At 31.8% G+C, this 18274-nt stretch overlaps 2 protein-coding genes across 2 annotated transcripts in view; one reads left to right on the top strand and one right to left on the bottom strand.

Annotated features, from left to right (window-relative positions):
* Nucleotides 1–1274: 1274 nt before the first annotated feature.
* LOC141534047 (uncharacterized) overlaps nt 1275–18274 on the top strand; it is a 30710-nt gene continuing 13710 nt past the window's right edge. Inside the window, exon 1 of the mRNA XM_074253191.1 lies at nt 1275–1354. The gene's annotated coding sequence lies outside the window, so the exon portion shown is untranslated. The remainder of the gene's footprint in view (nt 1355–18274) is intronic.
* On the bottom strand, nt 1394–2802 carry LOC141535188 (uncharacterized). Its single transcript, XM_074255019.1, has 3 exons — nt 2105–2802; nt 1472–1577; nt 1394–1399 (listed from the first exon to the last, which is right to left on the bottom strand). The coding sequence occupies exons 1-3, from the start codon at nt 2359–2361 to the stop codon at nt 1394–1396; spliced, it is 369 nt and encodes a 122-aa protein (XP_074111120.1). The 5' UTR covers nt 2362–2802.

Below are 18274 nucleotides of genomic sequence, written 5' to 3'. Positions count from 1 at the left end.
TATGTTTACATAGTGAAATAATTTGTATTATATGTAGTTTGATAATCAATTCGTATCGTATCTGAATTTATTTTGAAGTTCAAAAGATAGAGTAAGTGTATCGTAAGATGAACTATAGTTTCATTACGTTGTCTAAATGTAATACTAAAATAAAATTTATGAATAATGATAAATGTTAAACATTAAAAAACAATAATTTCATAAGTATTGCAACTTATATAAAAGTAATATGAATTTAAACGAGTGTAATTATGCTTTTTTTAGCCTTTTTAGTGCCATAAGTTAAGAATTCGGCACCTATAGCAGGTCTTCTTTGGCGTTTAGGTCGCCCGCGTGTTATAACTTTTTTTACATTAATTTTATTCAAATTTGGTAACTCCAGGTCTTCGTTAATAGATGTTGTAGAAAATTTCTCCTGTAATTTGAGACGCTGAAGATTTTGCGATGAATTATCAGGTGATATTGTCAAATCAGAGTGCTGTAACTGAATTGTTGGGGAGGAAAGGCGAAGGTGTACTGGAGAAGAATTCAAGGGACGCAGTGGTGAATTATTTGGTGAAGGTGGTAAGTCAAGATGTAGCGGGGACTGATTGGCTGAGAACGGAACTCCAAGATACACAGGGTCTTCGTCGACTTCATTTGAGGAATGTGTTGGATTGTCCAATTTTTCGAACTTTCCTAGTAACTTTGAAAGCATATGTTTCTTTTTTGTAACCGTTTTTTCATTTTCATCATATTCAATACTTTGTTTAATTTTCTTCAACATTTTAGATACAGGCAGTTGATCTATTGAATTATTATCTATATTTTTAGTAGTATTCACATCTCTCTGTCTTTTTCGTGCTAAAGATCCACGTTTTTCTTTCCTCTGAGCAGCTTCAAGTTCATCACTAGAACCGTTATCACTATTTCTTTTATCTCCAGGATCATCATCAACGCGATGCATATCATCATTATCATTATCATCATCGTCATCATCATCAGTAGTCTCAACTGCCTGTCAATAAAAAATGAATATTTAATAAGAATATTATTAGTTAATTTTCTAATTTAACGACCGTATTTATTTATAATTAATGAATGGTTTTTCAGCCTGTAGCGGTCAAGTGACTAGTGTATCTAATTTAAGTCACAAGATGGACCTCGACCTTTAGGAAAGATGGAAAATGCTCCATTTTGTGACTTAAATTAGATACACTAGTCACTTGACCGCTACAGGCTGAAAAACCATTCATTATATTATTTGTATAACCAATAAATTTTGATCCTTATTTTACTATATAGTGGAGAAATTTTAGTAGCTCTGTCAAACAGTATTGAGTTACAAATATTTACAACATTTTATCGAAAACACGTAAGTATTTAATTAAACATTAAATATAAAAATTGTTATTCAGAACTGTTTTGAACATAATTACTGATATGAAAATTTTTTACTATGGGGCATAGATAAAATCACAACAATACTTACTGGTGGCGGATGATTATGATTTGGTTCCCATTTTCTAACAATCAATACTTTTTTTTTCAAATTAGCAGTAACTTGAAGTGCAAATGGACAATTTGTCTTGTTTGACCTGTAGAACATAATGAATATATTACATTGAATAATTATGATCATCAAATCAGCCTAATACAAAAGTATAATTGATACACAGATAAAAAAAATTTTTGGCTGAAATTAAAAATTCTTGACTCAAGAAAATTTTTGAAATTGAGTTGGAAGACAGAAATTCTTTTGGGCCAAGTAAATATTTTTCTTGAAATTGAATTCTTGAATCAAATGTTAACTTCTTGAATGAAATGTTAATTTCTCATTGGAATTGTAAATTTCTTAAAACAAGATTTATTTGCCACCGGCAAGTAAGATTGCTACTTAACCCAAGAAAAATTTCTTGAGACAAGAAAATTTACTTGAACCAAGATAAGTCTCTTAGAGCACGAATCTAAAATTTTTCAGGACAAGAAAATATACTTAAATCAAAGGAAAAAAATTTACTTAGATCAAGAAACGGAATTGGGAGACAATTTTTTACTTGGTTCAAGTAAATCGTTTTGTCTGTGTAACGTATACAGTCAGTTCAATATATAATTTTATACTTACTTTGTATTCCGGGATTTTGCACCTTCTTTTTTCTTCGGAACATACTTTCCACCTCTCCTGCAATGGACATACCGATAATAATATTGCAAATTTTGGTATTCGTTGATGTTTTTGTTGAACTTTTCGCAATGTGCTTTCATCGTTCTTGAGTCATTTTGACCAAATTCGTATTTTGTTTTATTTCTATATTGCTCAAGTAGATCATCAAATTTCTTTGAATCATCAAATTCTTGGTTAACCCAGAAAAGATGAGCCATCGTTACTCTCAATAAATTTAAACGTTTTAATATTTTTAATGTGATGAATAATTAGCATATGTTAATATTAATCGAAAGAGAAAATATTCAAGAATTCTTAAATTTAGTTAAAATATATTTTTAGCTTAAGTCCAATATCGATTTATTTCAATAACCTCACTAATGTCATCCACAGTAAATAGAAAAGTGTCAGAAGTAATATCAATCCTCTAGCAGCACTATAATTAACTACTTCTCAATTTTTTGCCCATGTTTTTAACATCATAAATTACTACATTATCAACCGATACAAATATAGTTTAGTATAGCAATATTGTATTATGACAGTCTAATCACACACATTTTCCTTGGCAGATAAGGTTTCAATATTTATCATCGCCAGAGTTGTCATCGCAAGCTGATAAAAAGTACAACCTTATTCTTATAATCAAGTTCAACCACTATTTTTGTTAAGTTAAGGTATAAGTTTTGAATTTGCTTTTAACAGTAATACAAGTATGAAAGACGAAGAAGTAATAATGTCCAAGTACCAAACAGTATTTCAGATTTTGTAAAAGTATACATTTTTTAACTTTCTTTTTTATGAAAATTGAAACAATTGAAAGAAATTCAAAAAGTGGTTAGTTCAAGTCAAAGTTGAAAAATATTAATTGAGATTCATGTTGCGACACTAAAAAGAGTTTATAAAAGAGAAAAAAATGTATTGTAATCAGACGAAACGATTTCACGCTGGAATTTTGTAATTCCTAGATCAGCAAATAAATAATAAATGAATTAAAAAAAATAAAATTAGAAAAAATGTCACGTCAATTCCAAACATTCACGTACACATAAGTACTTCTTAATTTTTTAAAACACAGTTTCAAACATTTCTTTATTTATTATTTTGTTCATCATCCGTAAACTATCATGATTTATTTTAATAATAATATTTACTTATTCATTTATTTATTTGTTCAAGCGTCTTGGGTACATAATCCCATCGCTTGAGATATAATTTCATAAGTGAGCGCCATATTAAAACCCATTGATATATCGATAAAGTTAAATTTTGAAATGACAATAAACTCATACATGAGTCGCCCTCTCGTGATATCATTTTACATTATGTCATCTGAATGGTAGCCATCTTTGTTTATTGTTCAATGTTTACAATCATCATAATACTACTAAGGTAAATGAAAATTGAAAATAATAAATGGTATTCTGGATATTATCAACTTACCAATTGACTTAGGAATTGATCAACCTGTTCTAATAAATAGTCTACGTCGAGTTACTTATGGAGATACCAAAAAGTGGGTAAAAATTGTGTCTGAAGATTTGACATTAAAGTACAGTGACATGATAAGTGCTGGTGCGTTGATAAGTCAATTCTTATTCATTTTCTAATGATAGTTATTGTTAATAAGCTTAAATATATGGATTTCAAATATAAAAAATAAACAATTGAACTAAATTTTTACATCTGAGAGTCAATGTAAAAAAAAGTGATTGGGTCAATCCATTTATAAATGCTTTGGTTATATCAATGAACTCAATTTCAGCTAAAAAATCTTTAAATATCGATAAGTCGGTGAACGTTGCTTTGTGTGATAAGGGGGAACCATGATTGATAAGGAAGTTTTTGAACTGTTTACGAATAACAGTTTTATCATTACGACAAATGACCCAGCTTCAAAATCAACGGTAACATCGAATACAGTAACCAGCACTAGTGCTAAAAATGATGATATTTCCGAAATACCACTAAAAAAAGTCAAGTCCAATGAATTTGTAAGCTTTAAATTAATTTGAATACGAGTATTTGGTAATATTCACACAATTAATATTATACTAATATTGCATTATAGGATTTGGATCAAGTTCTGGAAAACTCGAGTGTTGGTTCGATTATTTTAGAAGAGTATGCTAAACAACAAGCTTCGTTACCACAAAGTCGAATAACTTTAGTTCCACTGTATGCAGATGCTCTGAAAGGACCCTATAGAAAATATCCTTCAAAACAACACAAAATATATTGTGCGAAAGAAATCATCCGCGTTTTTCTAAATTTAAAAGATAAATATACTTTGGAAGGTTGGGTAAATAAGTCTTATTATTAAACATCTATGTGGATATTTGGAAATATATTCAAAATTCGTAATTACTTAAGTTCGACTTGAAAGTGATATAATTCCGATTTTTTTAATCTTTGATGATCGTATAGAAAGCGTACTATGATGGGCAATCGTCTCAAAAATAGTAACAGAGGTCAATAAAAATCATCTAAGAAAGTAAATTGTAAAATTTTAGATACAGTTGGTACTGTTATTACCCCTGACACTGGTGATACTGTTGATAAAAACAATCAATCAATTTAAAATAATCGATGCTACAGTTCTGAAGAAATGGAAGTTAAAAAAATATTTCTACAAAATGCTGATTGCACGGAACAAATAAATGAGATCCAACAAATTATGGAAATTACTTTTGAAGATAGGAAAAAAAACTCCATTGAGATTCTCTCGTTATATCCTCGCTTTTGGATATTCCATACCTTGCAAGCAACTGAAACTAGAATATGTTCATCTATTTTTATTGTGGTTCATAATTTTATCAAATTTGATTCACATTTTTATTTAATTTGATTTGAAACTAAAGAATTTTGTCCAACTCAAATTTTTCTTGAAGCTGAAAAACGTAAAATAGAATTTAAAGCAAATAAAAGCTCATGTAAGATAATTACTAAACTTGACACAACTTTCAATGTCAACTTTTTTCAAGTATAATTTATTAACAAAGTAACATTTTTAATTTGTAGATTGGGATATCATTACAAAAGCATATTTAATGCTCCTTAATTTTCTTCCTGCTGCATCTAATTCAAGAAAAAAAACAAAACATTTTTCATCTATCATGGATCGTTTAATCTTATTTCACGAGGTACAGCAGAAATCCTTAGATATTTTATGTAAGATTGATCTGAAAATTTCTAAAATACTATTTTTTGATTTCTGCAAGGCAAGTTATTTTCCGACATGGAGCTCGAAGGAAAACAACCAGTATTGATGGCAATTGGTGAAAATAAAACTACTATCAGTCACTATTTCATTGGTATTGATGGTCAGTTCGTACCAATTTCGTACCTATAACTTCTAAAGCAGTTTTTGACACTCTTTTTAAGAGGTTTTTTGTTTTTATTATAAATTTTGAACCTGCTTTAAAAATATTTTTTTATTTCAACCAAAGTGACTACTACAATATGGAAGAAATCAGATTTACGTCAAGAATGCGTGACGTTCGTTCTTGATTAAACGAAGATTAATTGATATAATTGTTTTAGTTTTTAAGTTATGTTTGAGTTTTAATTTTTCAAGTTATTTACCCAAGTATACAGAAAAAACGATTTACTTGAACCAAGTAAAAAATTGACTTCCAAATCCTTTTCTTGATCTAAGTAAACTTTTTTTAATAGACTTATATCTTGGCTCAAGTTATATCATTGCAACTTATATTATTGCAACTCTTGAAAAAAATTTAACTTCTGTCGGGATCAAACTCACGATATTCTCTGTATGAAGCAGAGTCGCAAGCCACTGCGCTAAATCGTCAATGCTCAGTGACATATTTTTTTTTTTCATCTACATAAATTCAAACTTAGACCTAGGCCCTACATTCACTTTTAGAGTTTGGGGTGGGGGACAAATTGAAGATCCAGAAAATTTTCTTGTCACAAGAAATTTTTCTTGGGTTAAGTGGCAATCTTACTTGCCAGTAGCAAATAAATCTTGTTTTAAGAAATTTCAAACTCCAAATGAGAAATTAACATTTGATTCAAGAAATTAACATTTGAGTCAAGAATTCAATTTCAAGAAAAATATTGACTTGGCCCAAGAGAATTTCAGTCTTCCAACTCAATTTCAAAAATTTTCTTGAGTCAAGAATTTTTAATTTCAGCCAAAAAATTTTTTTATCTGTGTATTTGTTTTTGTTATTTTAACTTTTTAAGTTACGATATTAATAAAAATTGTGTTCAAATATGGAACTTAAGTGTTTTATATGCGGAGAAAAATTAATAGCGATTGATTTTTATTCATCTCCATCTTTGTCATCTCCATAAAACACATAGGTTGTCACAAAATGTTGATTTACGATTGTTTCGTATTGTTGGTTATTGTAAAAATACTTGACAAAATATTTAGTGGTTACCGGAAGCATTTGCATTGCTTTTTTTAAATCTGGGCCAAGTAATTAACTATTAGAAACAAAGATCAACAGAAGTAAAAATGACTTGATAGTTTCAAAACGTAAAAGTATTTATTCTTGTTTAATAAAGTAGTTAAACAGGGGGTGCACGCCCAGTCGGTAAAACAGATTTGTGGGTCCACGTCCCACACTAAACTAGGATCTACATTGCCGACTGTAGGTTCGTGACAAGTATCATCTGTGGATATGGGCGACCTGTTTTTACCGACAGTAGATGTTGCCGGCGGTAGATATGTATGTCATTTTGAGGTTATGGGTGAGGTTTTTATCGAGGTTATAGGTGGCGCTGGTGGGGAATTCTGCCGCCATCTTACTATCCGCCATTTTTTAAATCTTACTATCCGCCATTTTGAATCCGTCATTTGGTGGCTGCTATCCGCCATTTTGAATTTGAGTTCAACATTTTGAGGTTAAAAAGCATCCTCAACTATTAACCTGCCTTCGGCTCAGCCATAACAGATCAATAGTTCAGGATTACGCATTTGTAGTATGGTATATCCATGTTCTATATATTTAAAATGAAGTTATGTCAACTACTTGCGAGAAGGATTTCACGCAACGCCATCTGGTGACAGCGTGCATTACTTCTAACCGCGCAGTAGATGACTCATTCTGTTCTAGAATTTTCTAACTGCGTAGTAGATGACGTCATCAGACAGGCTTGAACCTGTTCAAGGTCATATAACTGCGCAGTAGATGACTCATTCTGTTCTAGAATTTTTGAGTCTGCTATCTGATTTCCGCCATCTGGTGGCTGCTATCTGAGTCTGAAATCCGCCATTTTGAGTCTGCTCTCTGAAATCTGCTATCTGAAATTTACCATCTGGTGGTTGCTATCTGACTCCGCCATTTTGAGTCTGATTTCCGCCATTTCAAATTTTGATTCTGATTTCCTGCATTTTTGTTAAAATGCACCTGTGATCTCAGCATCAATAATAGTTGCTTAGATCACAGGTGCATTTCATTGTTTATATTCTGAAAAGATTAATATATTCAAACTGTACGTATGAGGAGTACATGCGAGAAGATACGCCATCTGTCGAGATTTCTGTCTACTTCTAAACAGGTCTGAACCTGTTCAAGGTCACGGTAACTGCGTAGTTCTCTTTGCTTTATTCCTAACTGCGTAGTAGATGACGTCATCATACAGGTCTGAGCCTGTTCAAGGTTGCGTAACTGCACAGTTTTCTTTGTTCTATTTCTAACTGCGTAGCAGATGACGTCATCAAACCGTTTTTGAGGTAAAGGAGTGGGGGTAACTGCGTAGTATCCTCTGGCTATAAAAGCAGCGCGCTCAAGCCGTACTTCACAAAAACGAAGTACACGTCTCCAGTAAAGTACGAGCTGGTGGTGACTACAAGTTGAAGTACAAGTTCTTGGTGATATACATCTTCTACCTATCAGTATTACTAATCGTAAGTATTCATTTACTGTCTAATCAAAATATGAATTAAATCAAGAATCATTTAATCAACCATTACAATTAATTAAAAAATTTTTACAGCAATCAATCATGGATGTAACCAAGATAAATGAGGTTAATTGTCTTACTGGGATTCTTCCTGTTAAGAAAATGAACGAGTTGGAGTTGAATCGAGAATATAAGATTAACGGTATCAAAGCTATTACAACTGAGTATGGAACTAGGATTGTTGCTAATATAAACGATGAATTTAACATTTATCTACCATCAAGAACTACTCAAAATCTAAAAGATGATAACTTCATGAAGAGTTTGAATGAATTAATAGATTCAAACTATCTGTTTCTGCGATATCATGGTGGAAAATATAATAAATTTGAATTTATTAATTCTAGTCTTGATGTAAAAATGACCAGTGGAGTTATTTAATCAATAAAATATTGGATTTCAATATAAATAATTCATTGTTTTTATTTATAATTCCTCACATTTTTAATTTAAGATTAATATTTATAATTCAAATTCAATAAGTTATACTTAATCATAATTTTTTAAGTTACTTATCATAATGATAGTTTGAATTTCACGCTTCTTGTACTAGAGCCATCTACTATCAGTTTATTCTTAGAGCATGAAAGCTGTCAATTCATAAATATTAAAAAAATTTTCTAGTTATATATACATATATAGAATAATACATGACTTTTAATTTAAATAAAAGATAAATAATTATTATTAGTTTATAATATTTTGTTATTAATATTATTAATATTTATTTAAATTAAAAGTTATGTATTATTTGATAAACTAATATGGGGTTGATGTGCTCTGTATCGTCAAATCCAAAAATCTTCTAGCGATATATTTTGAAAATCAATACTCAGTTTTTATTTTTAAATGGTTATATAAAATAATGCATGACTTTTAATTTAAACAAATATTAATTATAAAATTTTAGAAAACAAAAACTGATTATTGATTATCATAATTAAAAAATCAAAAACCATTACGCCATCTGTTGATAAGTATTAATATCAGTAGTAGTGTTGGAAAATTATTTGAATTTAATAACTAACAATAATTAATTCTATTCTGAATTAAATGTGTTAGGATGAAATAATAATAACAATTTTAATTCATTTATTTTAGATTTATTGAGTGCTTACAAACCAATCTTTTAAATTTTTACATTTTCCAAGGCACATAAATCAGATAAACGATCATGATAATTACAAAAATGATTGTTACAAATTTTCATACTTTTTAGAGAGGGACATTTGAAATTATCGAGATCGATTACAATTTTATTATTACAATCAATTAAATTTTGAACCCATAACTTTTTCTCGATACCTTTGACATAAATAATTTTTTTATTACAAGTTAAATAATTGAGAACTTCTTTGAGCTTGTAATATGAAGTTGTTCCAGCATTCCAACCGATTCCATGATAATTTCTGATCAGCCAGGTATTCAGACGTTGATAGTTGACTGGTAACACCTTCCAGTGATATGGCAGTTGAAATAGTGTGTATGATAACTCTTCAATATTAACAATATCATGTTGAATTGTTATTGATGCCAACTCCTTAACAATGAAGCGATTATCAGCTCCTCTGAATCCTTGAACGTCTAGAATGATCTCCATTTTTACTGCTCTTGACATCGAAGAGTGACTGAATGATGACTCTTACAATCAATTCAACCTTTTTATAACCGGATCTCTGGAGTTTACCCCCACCACTCGATAATCTTATTGGTTAATTAATAATTTGATTGGTTATTCAAACTACGTCGTAGAGTTTTAAACTGCGTAGTAGATGATGTCATCAGACAAGTTTGAACCGGTTCAAGGTCTCGTAGCTGTGCAGTTTTTCTTTGTTCTATTTCTGTTGGGTAGTAGATGACGTCATCTCATTTTTACAGGTTATGTTTATGCTTTCCCGCCATTTAACTCATTTTACAGGTTATGTTTATGCTTTCCCACCATTTAACTTATGATTTCAGGTTATGTTAAACTTCTTGTGCGTCATCTATCATAACTGCGCAGTTTCTATTTTTAGATTATGAGTCATACTATTCTAGAATTTTTCCAACTGCGCAGTAGATGACGTCATTACCTTGCTATAAAAGCAGCGCGCCGCGAGCATACTTCATCGAAGTGAAGTACGAGTGAAGTACTATAGTGTTGTGTGTTAGAAAATATCAAGCTTTTGAAATCTGCTGTTCTGAAACTGTTTTCTGAAGCCTGCTACCAGCTGTTGAAATCTGCTACCTCGTGCTGGAATCTGCTACTTGAAATCTGCTGAAGAAATCTCAATCATGGCACCGTACCGTAAACATCCTGTTACCGATACAATGCATGAAATTGAGAGATCAACAACTTTCAAGCGTGTCAAAGTTGAAGATAAAACTCCAAGCCCGTTGATGTTCAAGAGGATGTGTGAACTTGAGGTGGGAAAAACTTACAAGCTAACTGGGATTAGAACGGTTATGACAGATCATGGACTCAACGTTGAAATCGATCTGGAAAACCACTTTTCAACGTTCTTCCCTGCTACCACCAACCAGAAATATCTCAACAATCCTGATATGATATTTAAAATGAAATTTTTAATCTTATGCAATACTTTAAATCGACACTACATTGGGGCCAATTATAATAAATTCAAGCTTATTAATCACTCTGGGAAAACAATTACAGAAATTGTGAGAGAATTGTGTTTTGATATGTGCACTTAACTTTTATTCTAAATAATTGTTTTATACTTAACTTTTATACTAAATAATTTTTATACTTATTCTAGTAAGGTTTGTAATTAAAAAACATTAAATTACAAAAAAATTGTTATTTATTTACTATTTTTAATTACATTAAGTTTATTTACTATTTTTAATTACATTAAGTTTATTGATTAGTATAGGATCAATAATGTTATTGATTTGTTGTATTCGTCGACGAAATCGTTCTCCGTCTCTTGCTGCTTGTTCCCATGGTCCTTTCCTCGCTTGTCTGGATGCAAAGTCCCATACATACATGTAATGTATGGTGGGTTTCGGATCAAACTGTACCATTAAGTAAGTTTTCTTACAGTGCTGCTGATGGGATTGTACTCAATTATTCGGTCGTGAATTATCAAGCAGTAAGCAGCAGTTTGATTTGGAAACTGTGCTGACGATTCAAATTCCAGGCGTATATCCACAGGTCCAGACTTGATTGACTCGTTCTGCTTGGAACAGTCAATTATATACAGAGGTGCTGTACTTAGAAATTTTTTCTTAGCCAATAGCGGTTCAGCTTCTTTCCCATAGTAAGCACTTTGAAAATTCAACTATACTCTGGAGTGGTGTCACAATAGGCTTGAACATTTCCTCCATAGCTTTCTCAGCTGTATCTTTACCCAACTTCAACATCTTGTGCTTCCGTCGGATGGCATTGCTGGCTTGAGATATCTGATGCAGAATATCTTTCTGCTTTGATATTTCTTCAGGCTTCATGTTGACAGGTAAACGTCTACAGCATGTATGACTATCACACTCTAAAGTACCTCAATTTATACTAATGAAGCAGTCGAATCCTTTGCGATACCTACCACTGTTCAATTCACTGTCTTTATCTATTACCACAAACCCATATTTATTCCAACATGCCGAGCATAAATCTCTGAATGAGTTGTACGACATGTATGTATTGACATGATCATTATAAATATGCTTCAGATTCATTTCATCTTGACGGAATAGCACGAGAAAGTTTGCGTTATCTCTAATCAGATGCTTCGGTATTCGTGTATAAGTTTGACAGAGATAGAAGCTGTCTACATCCTTGTGTCGACCCATGCAGAAGAAAGCCTTGATGTGATCTTGTTTTTCACAAGCAACATCATCAAATATCATCAGGGAGTTAGGTTTAGCATCTTCAGGCTTGATTACAGCTTCATGTTCACTGAATGTGAAGAATCCAATACCATCAATCTGTTTAAGCAGCGTCTCCAGGAACTGATACTTTGCTTGGTTAAGAGACTTTGAGTAAAGATATATATTCTCAAACCTCAAACCGTTTGGATGTACAATAAGGGATAGTAGAGCGTTGGTCTTTCCACAGTTTGATGGTCCGCAAAACACTGCACGGATACTGTTGGGAAGTAAAGGACCGTGTCGTTTGAGTTTCACACCGGTTCCTTGAACAATTTGATCAAAATTGATAACTGGCAACTGAGCTCTTGGTTTGCTATCTATAACTGCTGATTGTATTCTGAGCTCAAGAGGTATATATACCGGCTTATATAGATAAGCGAGTCAGTCTTTGATGTGACATGTCTGAGAGCAGACGTGGTAAAGGTTTGTTCAACAACATAATCAAGAAGCTCCCACTTGAACTCCATATCCCTGGGTACCAGTACTGCGGTCCAGGTACAAAGTTAGCTAAGAGGTTAGCTCGAGGTGATTCAGGTATAAATCCTCTGGACGCTGCGTGTAAGGAACATGATATAGCTTACTCGAAAAATCGTGAAAATTTAGAAGCCCGTCACGAGGCTGATAAAATCCTTGCTGAGAAAGCGTGGCAACGATTTCAAGCAAGAGACGCTACTATTGGTGAAAAAGCTGCTGCTTGGAGTGTGAATAAAATCATGAAGTTGAAAAGACGTTTCGGTATGGGTCTTAAAAAAGAAAAACCTATTACAAAGCGTAAGAGAATTAAAAGAAAAACAATGAAGCGTAAAAATAATCATAAAAAATTATGATTAAGTATAACTTATTGAATTTGAATTATAAATATTAATCTTAAATTAAAAATGTGAGGAATTATAAATAAAAACAATGAATTATTTATATTGAAATCCAATATTTTATTGATTAAATAACTCCACTGGTCATTTTTACATCAAGACTAGAATTAATAAATTCAAATTTATTATATTTTCCACCATGATATCGCAGAAACAGATAGTTTGAATCTATTAATTCATTCAAACTCTTCATGAAGTTATCATCTTTTAGATTTTGAGTAGTTCTTGATGGTAGATAAATGTTAAATTCATCGTTTATATTAGCAACAATCCTAGTTCCATACTCAGTTGTAATAGCTTTGATACCGTTAATCTTATATTCTCGATTCAACTCCAACTCGTTCATTTTCTTAACAGGAAGAATCCCAGTAAGACAATTAACCTCATTTATCTTGGTTACATCCATGATTGATTGCTGTAAAAATTTTTTAATTAATTGTAATGGTTGATTAAATGATTCTTGATTTAATTCATATTTTGATTAGACAGTAAATGAATACTTACGATTAGTAATACTGATAGGTAGAAGATGTATATCACCAAGAACTTGTACTTCAACTTGTAGTCACCACCAGCTCGTACTTTACTGGAGACGTGTACTTCGTTTTTGTGAAGTACGGCTTGAGCGCGCTGCTTTTATAGCCAGAGGATACTACGCAGTTACCCCCCACTCCTTTACCTCAAAAACGGTTTGATGACGTCATCTGCTACGCAGTTAGAAATAGAACAAAGAAAACTGTGCAGTTACGCAACCTTGAACAGGCTCAGACCTGTATGATGACGTCATCTACTACGCAGTTAGGAATAAAGCAAAGAGAACTACGCAGTTACCGTGACCTTGAACAGGTTCAGACCTGTTTAGAAGTAGACAGAAATCTCGACAGATGGCGTATCTTCTCGCATGTACTCCTCATACGTACAGTTTGAATATATTAATCTTTTCAGAATATAAACAATGAAATGCACCTGTGATCTAAGCAACTATTATTGATGCTGAGATCACAGGTGCATTTTTTAACAAAAATGCAGGAAATCAGAATCAAAATTTGAAATGGCGGAAATCAGACTCAAAATGGCGGAGTCAGATAGCAACCACCAGATGGTAAATTTCAGATAGCAGATTTCAGAGAGCAGACTCAAAATGGCGGATTTCAGACTCAGATAGCAGCCACCAGATGGCGGAAATCAGATAGCAGACTCAAAAATTCTAGAACAGAATGAGTCATCTACTGCGCAGTTATATGACCTTGAACAGGTTCAAGCCTGTCTGATGACGTCATCTACTACGCAGTTAGAAAATTCTAGAACAGAATGAGTCATCTACTGCGCGGTTAGAAGTAATGCACGCTGTCACCAGATGGCGTTGCGTGAAATCCTTCTCGCAAGTAGTTGACATAACTTCATTTTAAATATATAGAACATGGATATACCATACTACAAATGCGTAATCCTGAACTATTGATCTGTTATGGCTGAGCCGAAGGCAGGTTAATAGTTGAGGATGCTTTTTAACCTCAAAATGTTGAACTCAAATTCAAAATGGCGGATAGCAGCCACCAAATGACGGATTCAAAATGGCGGATAGTAAGATTTAAAAAATGGCGGATAGTAAGATGGCGGCAGAATTCCCCACCAGCGCCACCTATAACCTCGATAAAAACCTCACCCATAACCTCAAAATGACATACATATCTACCGCCGGCAACATCTACTGTCGGTAAAAACAGGTCGCCCATATCCACAGATGATACTTGTCACGAACCTACAGTCGGCAATGTAGATCCTAGCTTAGTGTGGGGCGTGGACCCACAAATCTGTTTTACCGACTGGGCGTGCACCCCCTGTTTAACTACTTAATAACTGATCGATTAATTCAAAAGATATATGACAAATTATATCTAAACAATAAATTAAATCAGAATCGAATTGTCAATAATAATAATAAAAAAACTTCTAATAAACTACAAACATCGATTGTTGGTAAATATTTTCTCCAGTTAGTTGCATCCGAAATCCTTAAATCATTGCTACAAAAAGTAGTAGAAGCTACAAAAAAATTATCAATCAATATTATTGATTATATCGAAAATAAACTTTTTGAAAAAAATTTGTTGGATCCAATCCCAAGCTTACATAAATATTTAGTTGATCAAGAGAATGGTTTGAAGCCTTTCAGTACAGTTTATCAACGAGCAAAATTCTATGAGAGCTTATCTGATTCTGTTCATCCAACAGAAATTATTGTTGCCATAAAACGAAAATTAAAGTTTAATTATCGCTTACGAAAATATGAATCTATACCTGTTCCATCTAAAATAACATATACACCTATTTTAAAGCAAATAGAATTTATTCTATTAAACGAAAACTACATTTCTTTTCAATGAAAGCAAAAACGAAAATTTGAATATTTCATCATCTACCTCTCATGGAACATATTATCAACATCACAATCTGTTAAACGAGTGTACAGATGCGTTACAAATTCAGCTTTATTTTGACAAGTTTCAAGCTGCAAATCCTATGGTATGGCTAGTAAAAGAAAAGACTATAAAATCGTTGCTATTTATTTTATTATATAAGAAATTTACCGTCACATCTGAATTCAAAACTTCATCATATTCAGTTAGTCAGTTTATTTCGTACTATTGATATTTTAAGTATTAATCAAACTCTTAATCCCTTAAAGAGAGATGTAAAAATTTTAGAAACGACTCGTTTTGCTATTGGTAATAAACATGTAAAAGGAACAATAATATCATTAAGCTTTGATAATTTAGGCGGTAATACCTTATTTAATAGGGTCAAATGATTCAACATGACATATTTTTGTAGGATATGTACATCAACTAGCGGAGAAACAAAAACGATGACAACTGAAAATGCATTAACATTGAGAAAGCGAGATATCTATGAAGAAATTTACAAAAAAAATAAAAAGAAAAATTTAGATCATTATTTAGGAATTAAAGAAAATCTACATTTAACTCAAATTATTTTTATATTTTTGATGCTTATTCTGTTATAATGCGAAATTTGCTAGACGGTGTTGTTTAACGTGAAATTTATTTTCTTATTGAATCTATCACTAAAAAGAAAATACTCACTTTAGAAGTAATAAATGCTCAAATTTATGATTTTAATTTTGGTAGCGTTGAAATTAAAAACCGACCGAGTCCAATTATATTAACCCTTTAATGTCTAGCCTTGAATTCCCGCCCTTATTTTAGGTTATTTTTAAAATATAAAAAAAAAATTCATATAAAAAAATCTAGACGTGATGGAAAAAATCGGCCAACGGGGATCGATTCAGGACATTTGAATTGTCATAATTATAACAAAATTTTTTAAAGGAGGATTTCATTGCAGACCAGTGTAATCACAGCTCGCACGCTCTTCAAGACGTTTATGGAGCTGCTGTAATGGCTTTTCATCTTTTTTCAAATTTTTTTTCAGAAAATATAAGAAACTCAAATGAAAAGGCACTAAACGTATCTAAATGGCCATATTTCAGCACATCATCAGGTAAATGAATTAAATTATGTATGTTATAAATCACGAAATTTTCTCCATACAATTTAATTGATTCATTTACGAAGTAATGCAATAAACTTTTAGCACAGGCATTGTTTTTTATACAATCAGTTTCATTGCATAAAATTCTTATTGCAACATGTAAACAGTTGAAATGAAACAAGTATTCTTGAGGGAGATGACCTTTCAAGACTATTGGACCAACATATAGTAGAAATAATCTAAGCTCTGTTGCTTTCCACCGATCGATTTCACCTAAATCGCGTGTTTTTCTGACAAATTCGGAAGGTATCCAAGTTTTTATTGAGTTCAATGAATCTGAAATGGTCTTTATCATTTTGTGGCTAAGCTTCAATAATATTTTTGGACTTACACGCCATCCTTTGACCCACAAGTTTATGATTTTCTTGATAACTCCTAAGCATACAAGATGCATATATTCTACAGGAAATTGAGAAACCATATCAATTTCCGTTTCTTCAAATTTAGATGTTCCTAAATGATGGTCTTCATTAATTTTCTTCCGAAAATTATCATCGGTTCGTAATGGGGAATCCATTTGTAGAAATCGCATTCGGTGTTCATTGTAACGGCCTTCTTGCATGCATTTACTACAACCATAATAACCAGTGTGGCCTTTTGTATATTTTACCAATGCCCTAGCTGGTGAATCACAAATAACAACCCTCATCGTCACATAAAATTTTTTATTACTGTATTGAAAACCATTTGTATGCAAGTCCTTATACTCATTAATAAAATCTTCTAAATATTCATTACAATTATCTGGCTTTTCGAATCCATGATAAATACCAATAACAAACGGTGAAGTAATTTTGGGGAAAATTTCAGCTAGTATTGGATATAATTGTCTTTTAGAGCTTTTTGATATTGGTAACCATCAATATGGACATTAATTAGAATATTAGTACTGAGATTATTTACATCAATAATTCTAAATTGCTCAACTAATCCTCGTTGTAAACCATAGTGAAAATATTCACCAGGTGACACAGAACGGATATTGGTAGTTTTCGGAGTATTTAATAAAGTACGAGGATCTTTGGGGAGATTATTCAATTCTTCTATTGAATCGACGTCAATCAGAATTTTAAGCAAAGCTCCACATGCAGTTTGGCTAATATTGTACTGGCATTGCCACTGTGCTAGTTTACGTTGTAAATTAATTTTCGCATCATCAATATCAGGAGGATTATTTAGTAAAATATCATCGTTACTGTCATCAAGCTCTCGATTTTCCGTTAAAATAATATTATCAATAAGATTAGGAGCGCCGACGATAGAATTACTAGAGACATCTTTGGTAATATTGGTATCTTCAGGTATAATCTTATCAGTATTAATTGTCTGATCAGAGACATTTTGAGTATCACAAATATTAATATCTGTAGTATTCTCTCTTGATTGATTTGAATCATCAGTTGGAGAACTTTTTTGCGAAGATGTTAACGGTGATTCATCGCAAGCTACTTGTTTTAGACGCCTATTTCTTTGGCTTTTTGATAGTTCCTTAAACGGCTTTCTTGGCATAATTGGTTTTTAATAAATAAATAATAATATTTATAGCAAGACGATTTAAAATTAAAAATTTACCTGACCTTTACTTCCAGTATCAAAATGCATGTATGTTTACTTACTGTTACATCCAGTTGTATAAGAAAAACCACTCAACTATCAAAAAAATATAATTGATTTAAGCAACCAAATTTAACACGGTTGCTTTTTAAAATATACTGATAAAAATTTAATTTCTCTCTGATATATTAAATATTTATCAAAAGAAGCAGGTTAGAATGCACAAATAAATAAATATCATACGGACAGAATACAAGACTTTACGCATGCGTCCAACAGTTCATGACGAAATCATGAATATGACAGAACGTCTGTATTTTGA

The sequence above is a fragment of the Cotesia typhae genome, unplaced genomic scaffold, assembly GCF_013202065.1.
Source record: "Cotesia typhae breed Kobodo isofemale line unplaced genomic scaffold, CoteBio_Ctyphae scaffold_13, whole genome shotgun sequence".
In the NCBI taxonomy this organism is placed as follows: Eukaryota; Metazoa; Arthropoda; class Insecta; order Hymenoptera; family Braconidae; genus Cotesia; species Cotesia typhae.
The sequence above is the reverse complement of the archived record's forward strand: the minus strand, read 5'-3'. Positions and strand labels throughout refer to the sequence as shown.

Coding starts and splice junctions, on each gene's coding strand:
- LOC141535188 (XM_074255019.1), bottom strand. CDS start 2,361: ATGGCTCATCTTTTCTGGGTTAACCAAGAATTTGATGATTCAAAGAAA. Junction 1,578..2,104: donor GCAAAATCCCGGAATACAAA/GTAAGTATAAAA, acceptor TATGTTCTACAG/GTCAAACAAGACAAATTGTC.